General features: G+C 43.6%; 1 protein-coding gene across 1 annotated transcript in view; it reads left to right on the top strand.

The window, feature by feature from the left end:
* ATP8B4 (ATPase, class I, type 8B, member 4) overlaps positions 1-14,052 on the top strand; it is a 95,730-nt gene that overhangs the window by 3,996 nt on the left and 77,682 nt on the right. Inside the window, 5 exon segments of the mRNA XM_015411779.1 lie at positions 1,353-1,443; positions 10,851-10,889; positions 10,891-10,969; positions 11,915-11,935; positions 11,937-12,014. Of these exon segments, the coding sequence (XP_015267265.1) occupies positions 1,353-1,443; positions 10,851-10,889; positions 10,891-10,969; positions 11,915-11,935; positions 11,937-12,014 (308 nt within the window).

Below are 14,052 nucleotides of genomic sequence, written 5' to 3'. Positions count from 1 at the left end.
ATCTGAAACATACATAAGAAAAGATTTGGCATACTCTAGATGTCCAGAGAATGCTGAAGTGTTACCTTACTCGAACGGCCGCGTTCAGAAAGACAGAGGCTATGTTCATCAACATCTCTCCTCCGCACACGGGGAGGAAGATGTCAAATTCCGCTATTAGCAACACAATCAGAAATTGCATTGCAGAAGCGTACAAAGCCATGAACCAACAGGTGCCAGCTGGCATTACCGCCCATTCTCTGAGAAGTACAGCAGCTAATGCCGCATTTGCCAACAGGGCCTCAGTTGAGGAAGTTTGTAGGGCTGCTACCTGGTCCTCATTGTCTACTTTTATCAAGCATTATAAAATAAACGTGTTTGATTCTGCCGATGCAGCTTTTGGGAGACGGGTTTTACAATCTATCCTGTCTCTACATGACGACCATCCCTCCCAAACTTAGGGACACTGCTCGGGGAGGTCCCACAAGATGGCCTCCACCTCAGAGGGAGAACGACCATTGGTTACTCACCGTGAAGGGTCCTTCTCCTCTGAGGCTTGGAGGACATCTTGGCCCTCCCGGGTCGTCATAAGCTTCTTATTATGTATATATTTCTTTCTTACCTCGTATTACATATTTTTTTCTCTATACAGTTCAGATCTGTTTGGTTAACACTGTTATTTGAGTTTTATTATCACTGTTTAGCTTTCATACTGCTTTCGGAGTCACAAAACTGAGTTGAGGGCGACTCCCAACACAGGAAACAGGAAACAGTTTGAAGTTCCTGCCTCCCTAAGAGATGGTTGGGAATCACCCACAAGATGTCCTCCAAGCCTCAGAGGAGAAGGACCCTTCACGGTGAGTAACCAATGGTCGTTTTCCTGGATTGTGCCCAGTTCGAGATGAATAACAATAATAAGCTTTAACCACATATTGCACCTCTCTGGAATGTTCAGATTGCTTCATGTACATTAGTTGCATTCAGACATAGTAGCAAAGCTTGGTGAGATAAATGGTGGTTGCTTTGTTATAGGAACGAGCTGTGGAAGGGCGACCTTTCCTCTTCTCTCCTTCTCCTCCACCCACAGCTCAGAAACTGAAGACTTTCAAATTTACATCCAAATCTGGGGTGGAGGTGGCCAAGCACAGGGCTGAGGACTTGTGGGGCAGGGGAAACCCCACTTCTGCCCTCTCCAAGTTATTTGTACTTCTTGCACTTCTCCCACCATCGCCCCACTACTGCCCCCCTTTGCTTCTGCTCTTTCATTCTCCCCTTGATGGCCCCCGTTTTTGCTCTCCTTGATACTTTTCTTTCTGCTTTCCTGTCTCTGTTGCTTTTTCTCCTGTTCTCTCTTGGTGTTCAAACTTGCTTAGCAACCAGGAAATGCCTGACAAGACACAGGGCCAAACTAAACAATATGCCTGACATGCGTCAAGTCACAGATGCTCAATCATCAGAATCATGGTCAGATGTGCATAAGAAAAACTCACCTTAAAAAGCACTCCTTCACCTGGTGCCATGAGGGGGCACTGGGAGGGGCTGGGAGGAGCTTTGGGTTTCCCTCCCGCCCTGCAGTGGTGCCCTTTCCACTGGCAAAAGGAAGTTGGAGGGAAACAGGAAACTCATTCTTCCCCCTCCCAGTCCCAATAGGTTGTTTAACTTTTTAATGTTAATATTTAATAGTTTAACATTTTAATGTTAATATTTTATATTCATTAGCTGCTTTTGTTTTGTGTGTGTGTATATTCGTTATCTGTTTTTGTTTTGTGTTGAACTTATTTTAAAGCTGTAAGTCGCCATGAAACCCTTTAGGAGACTTCCTGTGATATATGTCTGACTGTGGATCTGGTTGTACATCCATGATTTGACATGTGTTAGGTGTATCATGTAGTTTGGTCCACAGTCTCACAAGATCCCAGTTGTCCTTGTTTTGGTAGGGTTTGCCCCCCTCCTTAATTTGTTTTATGCTTAGAGAAACCAGACAGGTGGCTGAATAAGAGCTTCATTTGACTGGGGGAAAGATTCACTACAGGTTCTTGCCCCTCCCCAGAACCAGGAAAGCCAAAATAAATCGCGAAGAGGGCGGGGTATAAATACAAAAATAAAATAAAAAATAAATAAACTATGTAAAATTTTAGATATGACTTTTTATAGCTGAGTAGGGTGGTATGGCAACTAAATTGATCAAATGCTAATTGAGGATTTAGGAAAGAAAGTTAAATCTCCCAAGTTCCCTGGTTCCCTCTGTAGCAAACCATCTTTCTTAAGTAGTCATCTTTATGATTTTTAAGATTTCTTACATTATGTGATCAATGGATTATGTTAAGAACATAAGAACATAAGAGAAGCCAATGTTGGATCAGGCCAATGGCCCATCCAGTCCAACACTCTGTCACACAGTCCAACACTCTGTCACTCTGTCACACAGATGTGATCAATGGATTTTGTTAAGAACATAAGAACATAAGAGAAGCCAATGTTGGATCAGGCCAATGGCCCATCCAGTCCAACACTCTATCACACAATGGTCAAAAATACCAGGTGCCATCAGGAGGTCAACCAGTGGGGCCAGGACACTAGAAGCCCTCCCACTCTCCCCCCCCAGCACCAAGAATACAGAGCATCACTTCCCCCATATGAGAGTTACTATCTATTTGTTGTTGTTGTTGTTCAGTCGCACAGTCGAGTCCGAATCTTTGCGACCCCATGGACCAGATCACGCCAGGCCTTCCAGTCTTCCTCCGTCCTCTGAAGTTTGCTCAACTTCATGTTCGTTGCATCAATGACACTGTCTAACCATCTCAACCTTTGCCGTCCCCGTCTTCTTTTACCTTCAATCTTTCCCAGCATCAGGGTCTTCTCCAGTGACTGCTCCCTTCTCATTTGGTGGCCAAAGTATTTGAGCTTCAGTTTCATTATCTGGCCTTCCAGGGAACAGTCAGGGTTGATTTCTTTTAGGATTGACTGATTTGATCTTCTTGCAGTCCAAGGGACTCTCAAGAGTCTTCTCCAGCACCATAGTTCAAAAGAATCTATTCTTCGGCGCTCAGCCTTCCTTATAGTCCAACTCTCGCAGCCATACATGACTACTGGGAATACCATTGCTTTGACCATGCGGACTTTTGTTGGCAGGGTGATGTATCTACTTTTTATCATGCTGTTTAGGTTCGCCATCGCTTTCCTCCCAAGGAGCAGGCGTCTTTTAATTTCATGGCTGCTGTCACAGTCTGGGGTGATCTGGGATCCCAGGAACGTGAAGTCTGTCACTACTTCCACGACTTCCCCTTCTATTTGCCAAGGAGTGATGGGGCCGGATGCCATGATCTTAGTTCTTTTGTTGAGTGCTCCCTTCTCATTTGGTGGCCAAAGTATTTGAGCTTCAGTTTCATTATCTGGCCTTCCAGGGAACAGTCAGGGTTGATTTCTTTGAGGATTGACTGATTTGTTCTTCTTGCAGTCCAAGGGACTCTCAAGAGTCTTCTCCAGCACCATAGTTCAAAAGAATCTATTCTTCGGCGCTCGGCCTTCCTTATAGTCCAGCTCTCGCAGCCATACATGACTACTGGGAATACCATTGCTTTGACCATGCGGACTTTTGTTGGCAGGGTGATGTCTCTACTTTTTATCATGCTGTTTAGGTTCGCCATCGCTTTCCTCCCAAGGAGCAGGCGTCTTTTAATTTCATGGCTGCAGTCACAGTCTGCGGTGATCTGGGATCCCAGGAACGTGAAGTCTGTCACTACTTCCACGACTTCCCCTTCTATTTGCCAAGGAGTGATGGGGCCGGATGCCATGATCTTAGTTTTTTTGATGTTGAGCTTCAAGCCCACTTTTGCGCTCTCCTCTTTTACTCTGAGCAAGAGGCTCTTTAGATCCTTTTCACTTTCAGCCATTAGAGTGGTATCATCTGCATATCTGAGGTTGTTGATCTTTTCCCCAGCAATCTTAATTCCCGCTTGTGATTCATCCAGGCCAGCATTTCGCATGATGTACTCTGCATATATATTAAATAAGCAAGGTGACAGTATACATCCTTGTCGTACTCCTTTTCCTATGCTGAACCAATCAGTTGTTCCGTATCCGGTTCTAACTGTCGCTTCTTGGCCCTTATACAGGTTTCTCAAGAGACATGTGAGGTGGTCTGGTACTCCCATCTCTTTAAGGACCTGCCATAGTTTGTTGTGATCCACACAGTCAAAGGCTTTAGCATAGTCAATGAAGCAGAAGTAGATATTTTTCTGGTACTCTCTTGCTTTCTCCATAATCCAGCGAATGTTGGCAATATGATCTCTCGTTCCTCTACCTCTTCGAAACCCAGCTTGTACTTCTGGCAGTTCTCTATCCATGTACTGTTGAAGCCTAGCTTGTAGGATCTTGAGCATGACCTTGCTAGCGTGTGATATGAGTGCAATTGTGCGATAGTTTGAACATTCCTTGGCATTGCCCTTCTTTGGGATTGGAATGTATACTGACCTTTTCCAATCCTGTGGCCACTGTTGCGTTTTCCAAATTTGCTGGCAAATTGCGTGCAGCACTTTAACAGCATCATCTTTTAAGACTTTGAATATCTCAGCTGGGATACCATCACCTCCACTAGCTTTGTTGTTAGTAATGCTTTCTAAGGCCCATTTAACTTCACATTCCAGGATGTATGGCTCGAGGTCAGTGATTATACCGTCGTGGTTGTCAAGGACATCGAGGTCTTTCTTGTATAGTTCTTCTGTGTATTCTTGCCATCTTTTCCTAATCTCTTCTGCTTCTGTTAGGTCCCTACCGTTTTTATCCTTTATCATGGCCAGCTTTGCATGGAACGCTCCCTTGATTTCTCCAAATTTCTTGAAGAGCGTTGGCCTTTTTTATTGCAGTCGCACACTGTCTTGACATTTTCAGTGAGTTATCTACTATGACTCCAAGATCTCTTTCTTGGTCAGTCTCCACCAGTTCAGACCCCATCAACGTGTATTTATAGTTAGGATTTTTGGCCCCAATGTGCATCACTTTGCATTTGGCCACTTTGCACTTGTGTCAAGTGTTCTATCACTCATTTCAAATGCAATTGATTGTATTACGTTTCTCTTGTGATCACTTCTACTTAGATCACTGAAATTGAAAACAAGTTCTTCAAGTCAACATAGATAAACTAAATCAGCCAGGAGCATCATTTTCAATCTTTTGTATTTATGGAGAGCATTATCGTTCTAGTCTCAGGAGACTAATTTCCCCCCCATAACCAGTCACAGTGCCAAAATGCATAATTACCTGGTTCATTGCAGAAATTTGTTCAGCTTGTAAAGCTCAACTGTATTACAAACTGAGCACCATTTCCCCCAAAAGTTCTTCTGTAGCTTGCAGTGTTATACTGTGCATGTGCATTCGGCAAACCAAGAACCCCAAACTATCTGTTTTGCAAGTTCATATGCAGGAGTTGTTGTTGTTTAGATTTATTAATCACCCCATCCCGGCTGGTACTATGGGATGGGGTCAGGACACATGAAACCAGAGCAGGGCTCCCAGGGAGCAACATGATGACACATGCTCACAGTACCATTGGCATGCCTGTACCAATTTTTTGAGCTGGGAGGAGAACCGACATCAGCATTCCCTAAAGTGGGGTTGCTACCAGGTCTGAGGTAGTGGAAAAGCTTGCAAGTGGGTTGAGGAACATGCCCAGGCAGGTGAGGGGTATGTGGGCAAGTGGGTGGGAAGGGGGTCCTGGTAGTGGGCATAGGAAGGTCCTCCAGAACCTGGGATTGGCCCTGGGTCACCTGGTAGAGACTGTTGGGAAACTGAAAAGCTTTGTAGGAACACCCCTTAAGAGACATTGTAAATGCTGAGTTGATACCAAATTAAGCTAGGCGTTCATCACTATGTGTAACTAAAATTACACATGAAAAATGATTATTTTTCAGACTGGTGTCTCGAAAATCCACTTGAAATCATTTCTGGCTTCAGTTACTCTTCCCTCTTTCTGCCATAACTCCAGTGCAGACTGCATTTTAAACAAAATATATCTAACAAAGCTCTGATTTGCCTGGACTCCTTCAAGGACAAATTGAGGATCTCTCTGAGACTAATTCATTACGCTTTACTTTTTCTTCCAAAACACTGTAAAAAGCATGTAATGTACATAGAATTTCTCCTGCTACCACTAGAAGACAACACTTCTCCTAAAAAGGATTACAATGAAAAAGGAAGTAAAAGAAAATAATCTAACATCTATCATACATGTATATGCAGATCTCATAAATTCCTCAAGCATGTTAACAAAATCAGTGACATGCAGGAAGTATATGTTTCTTAAACTGACCATACTGGCATAGATATATGTGGCTTCGTTGATCCCAGTGTCTGAAAATAGATTTGCGAGAGAGTCCTTCACCAAGCTGTAGCTTATGACAACATCCAGAATCAAAACTCTTGATTTATTTTATAAAATAATATTGAGAGATCCAGATCTTATCTGAGAACACTAGTCCTTTGATAAAAACAAGTACCAAACTACAAAATACAGAAACCTCCAATCACATTTCCCCATCTCTACTCATAACATGAAGTTTCTTTTATCTTTTGTTGTGATATCATATTGATGGATTTTCCCCCACCTTTAGAACATAAGAACATAAGAGACGCCAATGTTGGATCAGGCCAAAGGCCCATCCAGTCCAACACTCTGTATCACACAGTGGCCAGAAATACCAGTGCCATCAGGAGGTCCACCAGTGGGGCCAGGACATTAGAAGCCGTCCCACTGTTGACCCCCCCAAGCGCCTTTGTTCTACATCATTGGCTCATGCTGGCAGGAGGAAAGTGGGGGAACATTGACCAGAATGCGGGGGAGGGTGGGCCCTTGAACTTACCCGGAACATTCTCCATGAGCTGCTACTATGGTGACCAAGGCAAGGCAAGCAAATCCCAGCATCTCAAGGAGGGGCTGTTTGGCTTGGACCCAGCCAGCTCAGGGTTGCTTGTCCCCTTTTCCCATGCTGCCACTGTGTGGTGTGATTATTGCTACCATAGTGGGTTAGGTCCGAGCCCAGAGACCCCTGCAGCAGTATTGTGGCTGGCTCGCTTCTGGGCTATTTAGTGTGATGTTATGGTCACAGACCAAATGAAACTGCAAGCAACGGGCAGCGAATGAGACATGGGGATGTTGCTTTTAGCAGCAGCCTCAGGTCTGCCATGAAATGTAGTTTGGCCTGAGCAGATGAGAGTGTAGTCTGTGCCTAGAAGCATCACAGAAGCAGCTGCTTTACACTTCTTGAAGAATGAGGTGGAGAGAAAAATGTATGTATCTTTATCAAGAAACCTCATTTGGCGGGGAGGGGGGTCCCTTAGCTCACAGTCGGCCATCCTAATGTCAGGGCTCTTTTTGTAGAAAATGTCCAGCAGGAACTCATTAGCATAATAGGTCACACCCAGCACCAGAAACTCATTAGCATATTAGGCCACACCCCTGCCAGCACAGCTCATTAGCACATTAGGACGCACCCCCATGTTATCAGAAGTGTGGTTATCCAGCCACACCCACCTTTTGCTTGTTATTCTGTTGTCAAAACGGTCCAGGGCTTTTTTTGTAGCAGGAACTCCTTTGCATGTTAGGCCACACACCCCTAATGAAGCCAATCCTAATGGATTTCTGCTGTTGGGTGTGGCCTACTATGCTAATGAGTTCCTGCTGGGCATGGCCGGAACTCCGTTCCTGTGCGTTCCTGCCCAAAAATAGCCCTGCTAATGTTAACTACATTAAGAAACAAACTCCTCTTTAATATTGCTGTCTTGATGAGGTTTCTCACCTTTGTACTACATGCAAATAAAGAATGTGATATTAATTTGTGAACATCTGTATTCATGCAAGCGCAAAGCTTCCATAGCTTAAATAAATGTCTGTATCAGCAAACTGGATGGGTAGCTGGTCTTGCAGACTGACTTTGGGATTCATCGGGAACAGATAGTAAGCTCTCACGTTGGCTTGAGCAGTAACACAAAGGAAAGCTGTCCGTGTTAGACGTGCACAAGATAACAGAATGTTACATGGAACTCTAGAGCGTACATGGTGCATGAATCCCCATATGTCAACTGGTCTTTTAATGTAATTTCCCAATCTCCAGTGAGGTGGAGCGCTGGACTTAGGCCAGGGGGACCCAGGTTCAATCCCCTGCTCAGCTGGGAAGCTTATTGGATGACTTTGGACAAGTTAACACTGCTTGGCCCAACTGACCACATTAAATAAGGGTTTATCTCAAGATCCTTGGAATTGTGGAGAGACAGGCATGATAAATCTGAAGGACCACCACACCCTGTATACAAAATGTACATCTGTGTACCAACCGTATTCTTCCAGATGGCAACTTCTGGTCATTCTTCCTCTGCTACAGCATGTTCTCTATACTGCACAGTGGCTTTCCAGAAGAGAGAGGAAGGAGCAGTTCTTCAGACATTTAGGAAAAGAGGGAAATGTACATATTTTTAGGGCTTTTACTGGTTTTGAGTTTATTTTTCTGAGATGAATTACTGGCTCATGGGAAATGTCGCTGTTTCATTTAATTCCTGGCACTATTTTATGGATCAGCTGGGGGATCGGTAGAAAATGCAGGAGGAGGGAACGAGTCAGATATCTTCCTTACCTCTCCAAATCTCACCTTCCAGGTTCAACAAAGATTTTTTTTGGGGGGGAAAGGGGTTAAACAGGTAAATTTCTCCCCTCCCCTTTTCACTTTAACTGACTCTCAGTTGCTACCAACATTCTGGACTACATGGAATGTATTCAGTTTTCATCAGGCTATTTTTGCAGGGAGGTGGGTTTCATTTTCTTTTGGATGATTTACAAAGTGTTTTTTAATGGTTTACTAGCAAGACCCTTGGGTATATTGAATCCCCTACTGTGTGGGAGATGGTTATTCCAGTTTTGCTACCTTTGTGATTATAAGGGGCTTAACAATTAGGAATGATTAAAATATTGAGAGTTTCATAACACTGGAAAGAGAAGGGGCAAGGCTAGTTCAATATAGAAGCTTTGTACATTCCATATCAAGACAGCAGAAGTGAAGAGTTGTTGTTATGAACTGGGTGTATTTCCGTGATTGTGACAGAAGACTTCCAAAGAAATCAGAATGGACTGGGAAACAAAAGGGCCCACAAGGTGATGCTGACAAGTAGAAACAAATATCTTTAACCCAAGTGTTAAAACGTTTTTAAAAATCCTGGAATCTCACAATTAATCTACCCCGTGAAATCTATAACAGATCAGGAACCACAATCAAAAAGTCACATCCAAATAATGAATGGGATCCAGGTACAATTTGCCAAATTTGGATTCTTTGTGTATTATTCAACAATTTAAATTGAGTTTTACATTAATCATGGTGGGGATTTTTCCTGAGTTGAGAAACACTCGGGAATAAAAAACAAAAGGAATGCAGCATTCTCGGCTATTAGTGTCAGCTGCATCCTGGTTGGAACCTGAAATGTGATGAGTTCCACAGGGTGTGGATTTGTACTAGTTAAAGTTTTAGTTATTAAAAATTTAGGTAGTTTAAAATATAATTGGTTCAGCTGGCCTTCATTGGCCTTTAACTTCTCTATTATAAAACATTATTTGGATTTAAAGTGTGTAATATATAAAATACAATGGTTATTGCTTTGGTTACGTGTGTTGGCAAGGCTACCCCAGTTAGCAGCTTTATAAACGAAACAGCATGCCATGAATCGCTATGCTGCTGACTCCATTGTTCTAGCTTTTCTGTTTGATGTATATATTTTTGTTCCCTCATATTAACCTGCTCTAAATCTTTTCTTATTGTTTTAGAACAATTGTGTTAGAGAATGAGATTGATATTTGCTTTATGGACTATATTTATTGTTACACACAATGGACTGTGCACACACACATAGGCTCAAAGAACTGTACATTTCAAGTCACCTGTTGTGATACAACACATAGAAGGTGCCTGCACAAGCCTTACACGTGAATAAGGTTTCAGCTACACAGTTACCAGCCTGGGAAAGAAGCACACACCTCCATTATTGTGAGCAATGAGAAACAACAGCTTTGAGAAGAGACAGCCCCCATTGCAGAAATAGTTGTAGTCACGTACTACCCATAACTGCTTTGTTCCTGCATTGGTATTTCCTGCCAAATGAACATTTGGTTTACAATGGAATGGCCAGCTTCATCAACACTACAATGAAGCATCCTGACGCCAAGGTTTTCACACCTGCCCAGATGCCATCCTTTGAGTAAGGTATTAGATTTCAATATTGGCCACTCCTTATAGGTAACCACCCCTTCCTACATGCAACCGATAGGATTGTTTTTGGGATGGACTAACAGGTAGGTGGGTCAAGAATTTGGCACAGCCACAACCCATCTCTTGAACCCCCTATAAAAGGAAAGGACCATTCACCTGGCCCTTCCTAGCTAGCAATCCCCGCAACAACACCTGTCTGCTTTTTACTCCCCTTGACTTCCACTTGCTATCCCCAACCCTTGCCTCTACTTTGATCTCTTGATCTGCAGTCAAGAGACCCCCGCACAGGCCAGCTAGTTCTGGTAGTGTGGATCCCTTTGTTTTCTATTTCTTCCCATCCATTCTTCATTGGAACAACCAAGCTGCAGGACAGATAAGTATTGCCCATCATCACCCCCACCTGCTAATGCAACAGTGCTTATTTTAATACTGTATTTCTAATGGGCTTGATTGAATGTGTGAGTGCATCAGTATTGTTTGTATGAGATTTATATTCTTAAGTAAAAGACATCTATTTTAACCACAACAGCCTCGAAATCTTTTACTGGTAACCCTTGGTGGGAACAGGACCTTGGTATAGTTGGCAAGGACCCATTTATAAATTGCCAGTTGCTGTAAATAAAGCAATTCGGCTAACAATTGCATCCAGACATCCAAGTATAATAACTTTTCTGCCTATAAACTTGTTAGAGCAGTTCCAGCGGGTTGCAAATACCTACTTCCCCCCCCTCCTGATTTTACAGGTAATATTTAATCTCGATGAAAGAGAGGGGAAAATGTGGCTTGTCATCACCTCTGTCTTTGTCAGCCTGGTACATCAGAAAGAGTGCCCTTTTGTTCTCTAGTTCATGGTTTCACTAGGCAATATCACAGTTTCGTCATTAATGATGTGTTTTACATTTTAAAAACCATTCAGATACTGTAGTGAACCTTTTTTTTTGCCAACTTGGGGCAAGTTTTCTTCAGTGACTGTGTAGAATATGCAAAGATTTATGTTAGTAGGCCCAACAATATGGTAACCACTTAGAATGCTGCTGGTTTGGAGTTCTCATGCAATGCAGAAGCTAAGGCTGAGGACAGACTGGCAGTTTGAAGTGCGAGGGAGTTGTGGCAAAAAGATCCGGCACAAACTTTTCCTGGTTTTCTCGGTCACACTGCACCGACTGATGCGGGAGTATACTGGGGAGGAGGTGCAAGGGAGCGTTCACACTGTTGGCCTGCCCCTGGCGGAGGCGTGGCTTTAAGGCATGGCTTTCTTTTTGGTAATCCGGAGATATGCGCATATGCGCATATGCACACAAGCAAATTGCGACTTTTGGCATTCACACTTTGTTGGTGTGGGATGAACATGGGATGACCACGCTCTCCAGGGTTTGCTACCACTTTCACCAGGTACCACTTTCACTCGGGAGGCAAGCGCTACAAGACGGCTGAGTACGGCTGGGGAACACCTGACAGATATCCCTGTGTGAACGGCTCCTTTAATCCGTTTGTGAAACGTTTCTGGCATGTGCCTATATCGGGGCAAACTGCCCATCTGAACTCAGCCTAAGTGTCTGATGAATCCCAGAAAGACTCCAAATTTGAAGGTTTTTTTCCCCCCAGCAAGTGCTCTTTCCGCTTTCTCTTCAAACCCTCTTGTCCCATAAGATTTTTTTTTTTCATGGAGGCATAAATTTCTTTTTCAGCTGATCCCTGACATATCCTCCTTTATCTTGGTCTACCACCTTTGTTCCTTTAGTGCTGGTTCTGAGCATTACAGCTGTCAAGGATGCCACAGATGACTATGTAAGTCTCCCACTGTAATGTACCCAATGCACACTCTTTTTGCAAATCATGCCCTTTATAATACTGCTTTCGAACTGATACTTAGTATCGGTTCCCATACTGATGGCAAAACCAGTGCTCGTATCCCGTCACTCTGCTCAGCCAAGTTTGTAGCCTTCCTCTGATGGCCGGGGTTTCACGTGCATCGTAAGCTGAATGAGTGCTTCGGATCTCCCTTCTTCACCTCCCATCAAAGAGCAGGTGTCATGTTGACGTCATACCAGAAAGACTCGGGTTCAGATCCCCATTCAGCCATAAAGCTCATTGGATGACCTTGAGCTACTCTTTCCTTTTTTATTCATTCATTCATTCATTCATTCATTGGATGACCTTGAGCTACTCTTTCTTTTTTTTACTTCGGTGCCTTCCTCAGGGGGACAGGGGTTTGTGGTTCCCCCATTGCTGATGCAGTTACAGATAAAGTGCAGCAGCAACAGGGCTTTCGCATGGCAGGTTTCCCTGTATATCCATGCTGCAGCCCCCCAGAAGTGGCCATCACACCTCCCTTGAGCCACTGGGACTTCCACAATTTTTTTTTAAAAAAAACAGCACTAGAACACTGTTATGTTGATATACTGTTGTGACTGTAGGTGGGGTGGGTTATCTGAATTCCCAGCTTTCAAAACAACAAAAAAGTAAGTCTATCTCCCCTTCTCTTGAGAAAAATATGCTTTCCCCCTTATATCTCTGCAAGGGAAGGGTGCCTCTCTCTGTCCCCACTTGGACTAGACTCAGTACTTATCAGAAAGTGGCTTCGTGCTGGTTGGTTCTGGAAGAATTTTGCTTAAAGTTACATTGCAGTGTCTACATCTCTGGTTTTATTATCTTTTATGATTATAGTAGAAAGGGGGTTCTAACCTGAATTATTGTTGGTAGCCCATTTATCTCTGGGGATAAATGTATTCCTAATTAATAGAAGGCACAATAACTAAATTGCTCGACTTTAAAATGAGAGAGCAATATTCTTCTCCACCATTGATCATTTAACATGGAATTGTTATGTCGCTCAGCGCGCACATGTGTGGGTGGCAAGATTTTATTGTTTTAGAACAATTGCATCCGCAAATTTTAAAATATTTACTTGTTTTTATTGTTTTAAACATTTTTATGGGTGGGGAAATAATTGGGACTGGTGCTGGCTGGCATAAACTTGAGAGCCTGTCAAAAAGCTCGGAGGAAAGAACTGAACGTTTGCCCACTCACAGCACTTAAACCATTGATTCCCAGTGGTGGTTCCTGCTGATGTGTTTCCTGGCGCCTAGTTCCTTGTTGAGTCTTGGGGAATGAAGTCTAAATGGTCTTGATGGAATGGGGGGGGGAGCAGGGGAATTTGGGTCATTACTGGTGATGTGCTGTCCTTTGTGAGCATATCTATGGCTTGGCCAAACACACAGAGGATGGTATTCTACTTTAGGCTGGAGAAAGTTCCTACAGTCTCAGGAGCTTTCCTTCAGCTTACAAGTGGCTCTTCTGTTAAAAGAAGGTGTTATTCCCCACTCTTCCACATGCAGCCAGCTGGGTGACCTTGGGCTAGTCACAGCTCTCTCCGAGTTCTCTCAGCCCCACCTACTTCACAGGGTGTCTGTTGTGGGGAGAGGAAGGGAAGGCGATCGTAACCTGGTCTGAGACTCCTTCGGGTAGTGAAGGGCAGGGTATAAAACCAACTCTTCTTCTTCTTCTTCTTCTTCTTCTTCTTCTTCTTCTTCTTCTTCTTCTTCTTCTTCTTCTTCTTCTTCTTCTTCTTCCATGCACAGAATAAACTCTTCATGCTGGCTTCAGTCCTAAGTGAAACTTGTTCAGAAAATGAGCCAGAAAGGCCAGCTGGGTGTAGTGATTTGTGTTTCAGGCTAGTCATGTGTTCAGATTGCCACTCAAGACCTGAAATCTCATTGGCTGACGTTGACCCATGCCCTTACTCACAGCCTAAGCTACCTCATAGGCCTGTTGTGAGGTTAAGATCTATAAGAGGAGAACCATGGAAGCTGGTCCACTTGATGGG

This window comes from Gekko japonicus, unplaced genomic scaffold (genome assembly GCF_001447785.1).
Source record: "Gekko japonicus isolate JY-2015 unplaced genomic scaffold, Gekko_japonicus_V1.1 scaffold266, whole genome shotgun sequence".
Classification (NCBI taxonomy): domain Eukaryota; kingdom Metazoa; phylum Chordata; class Lepidosauria; order Squamata; family Gekkonidae; genus Gekko; species Gekko japonicus.
This window is presented reverse-complemented; position numbering and strand designations above follow the sequence as displayed.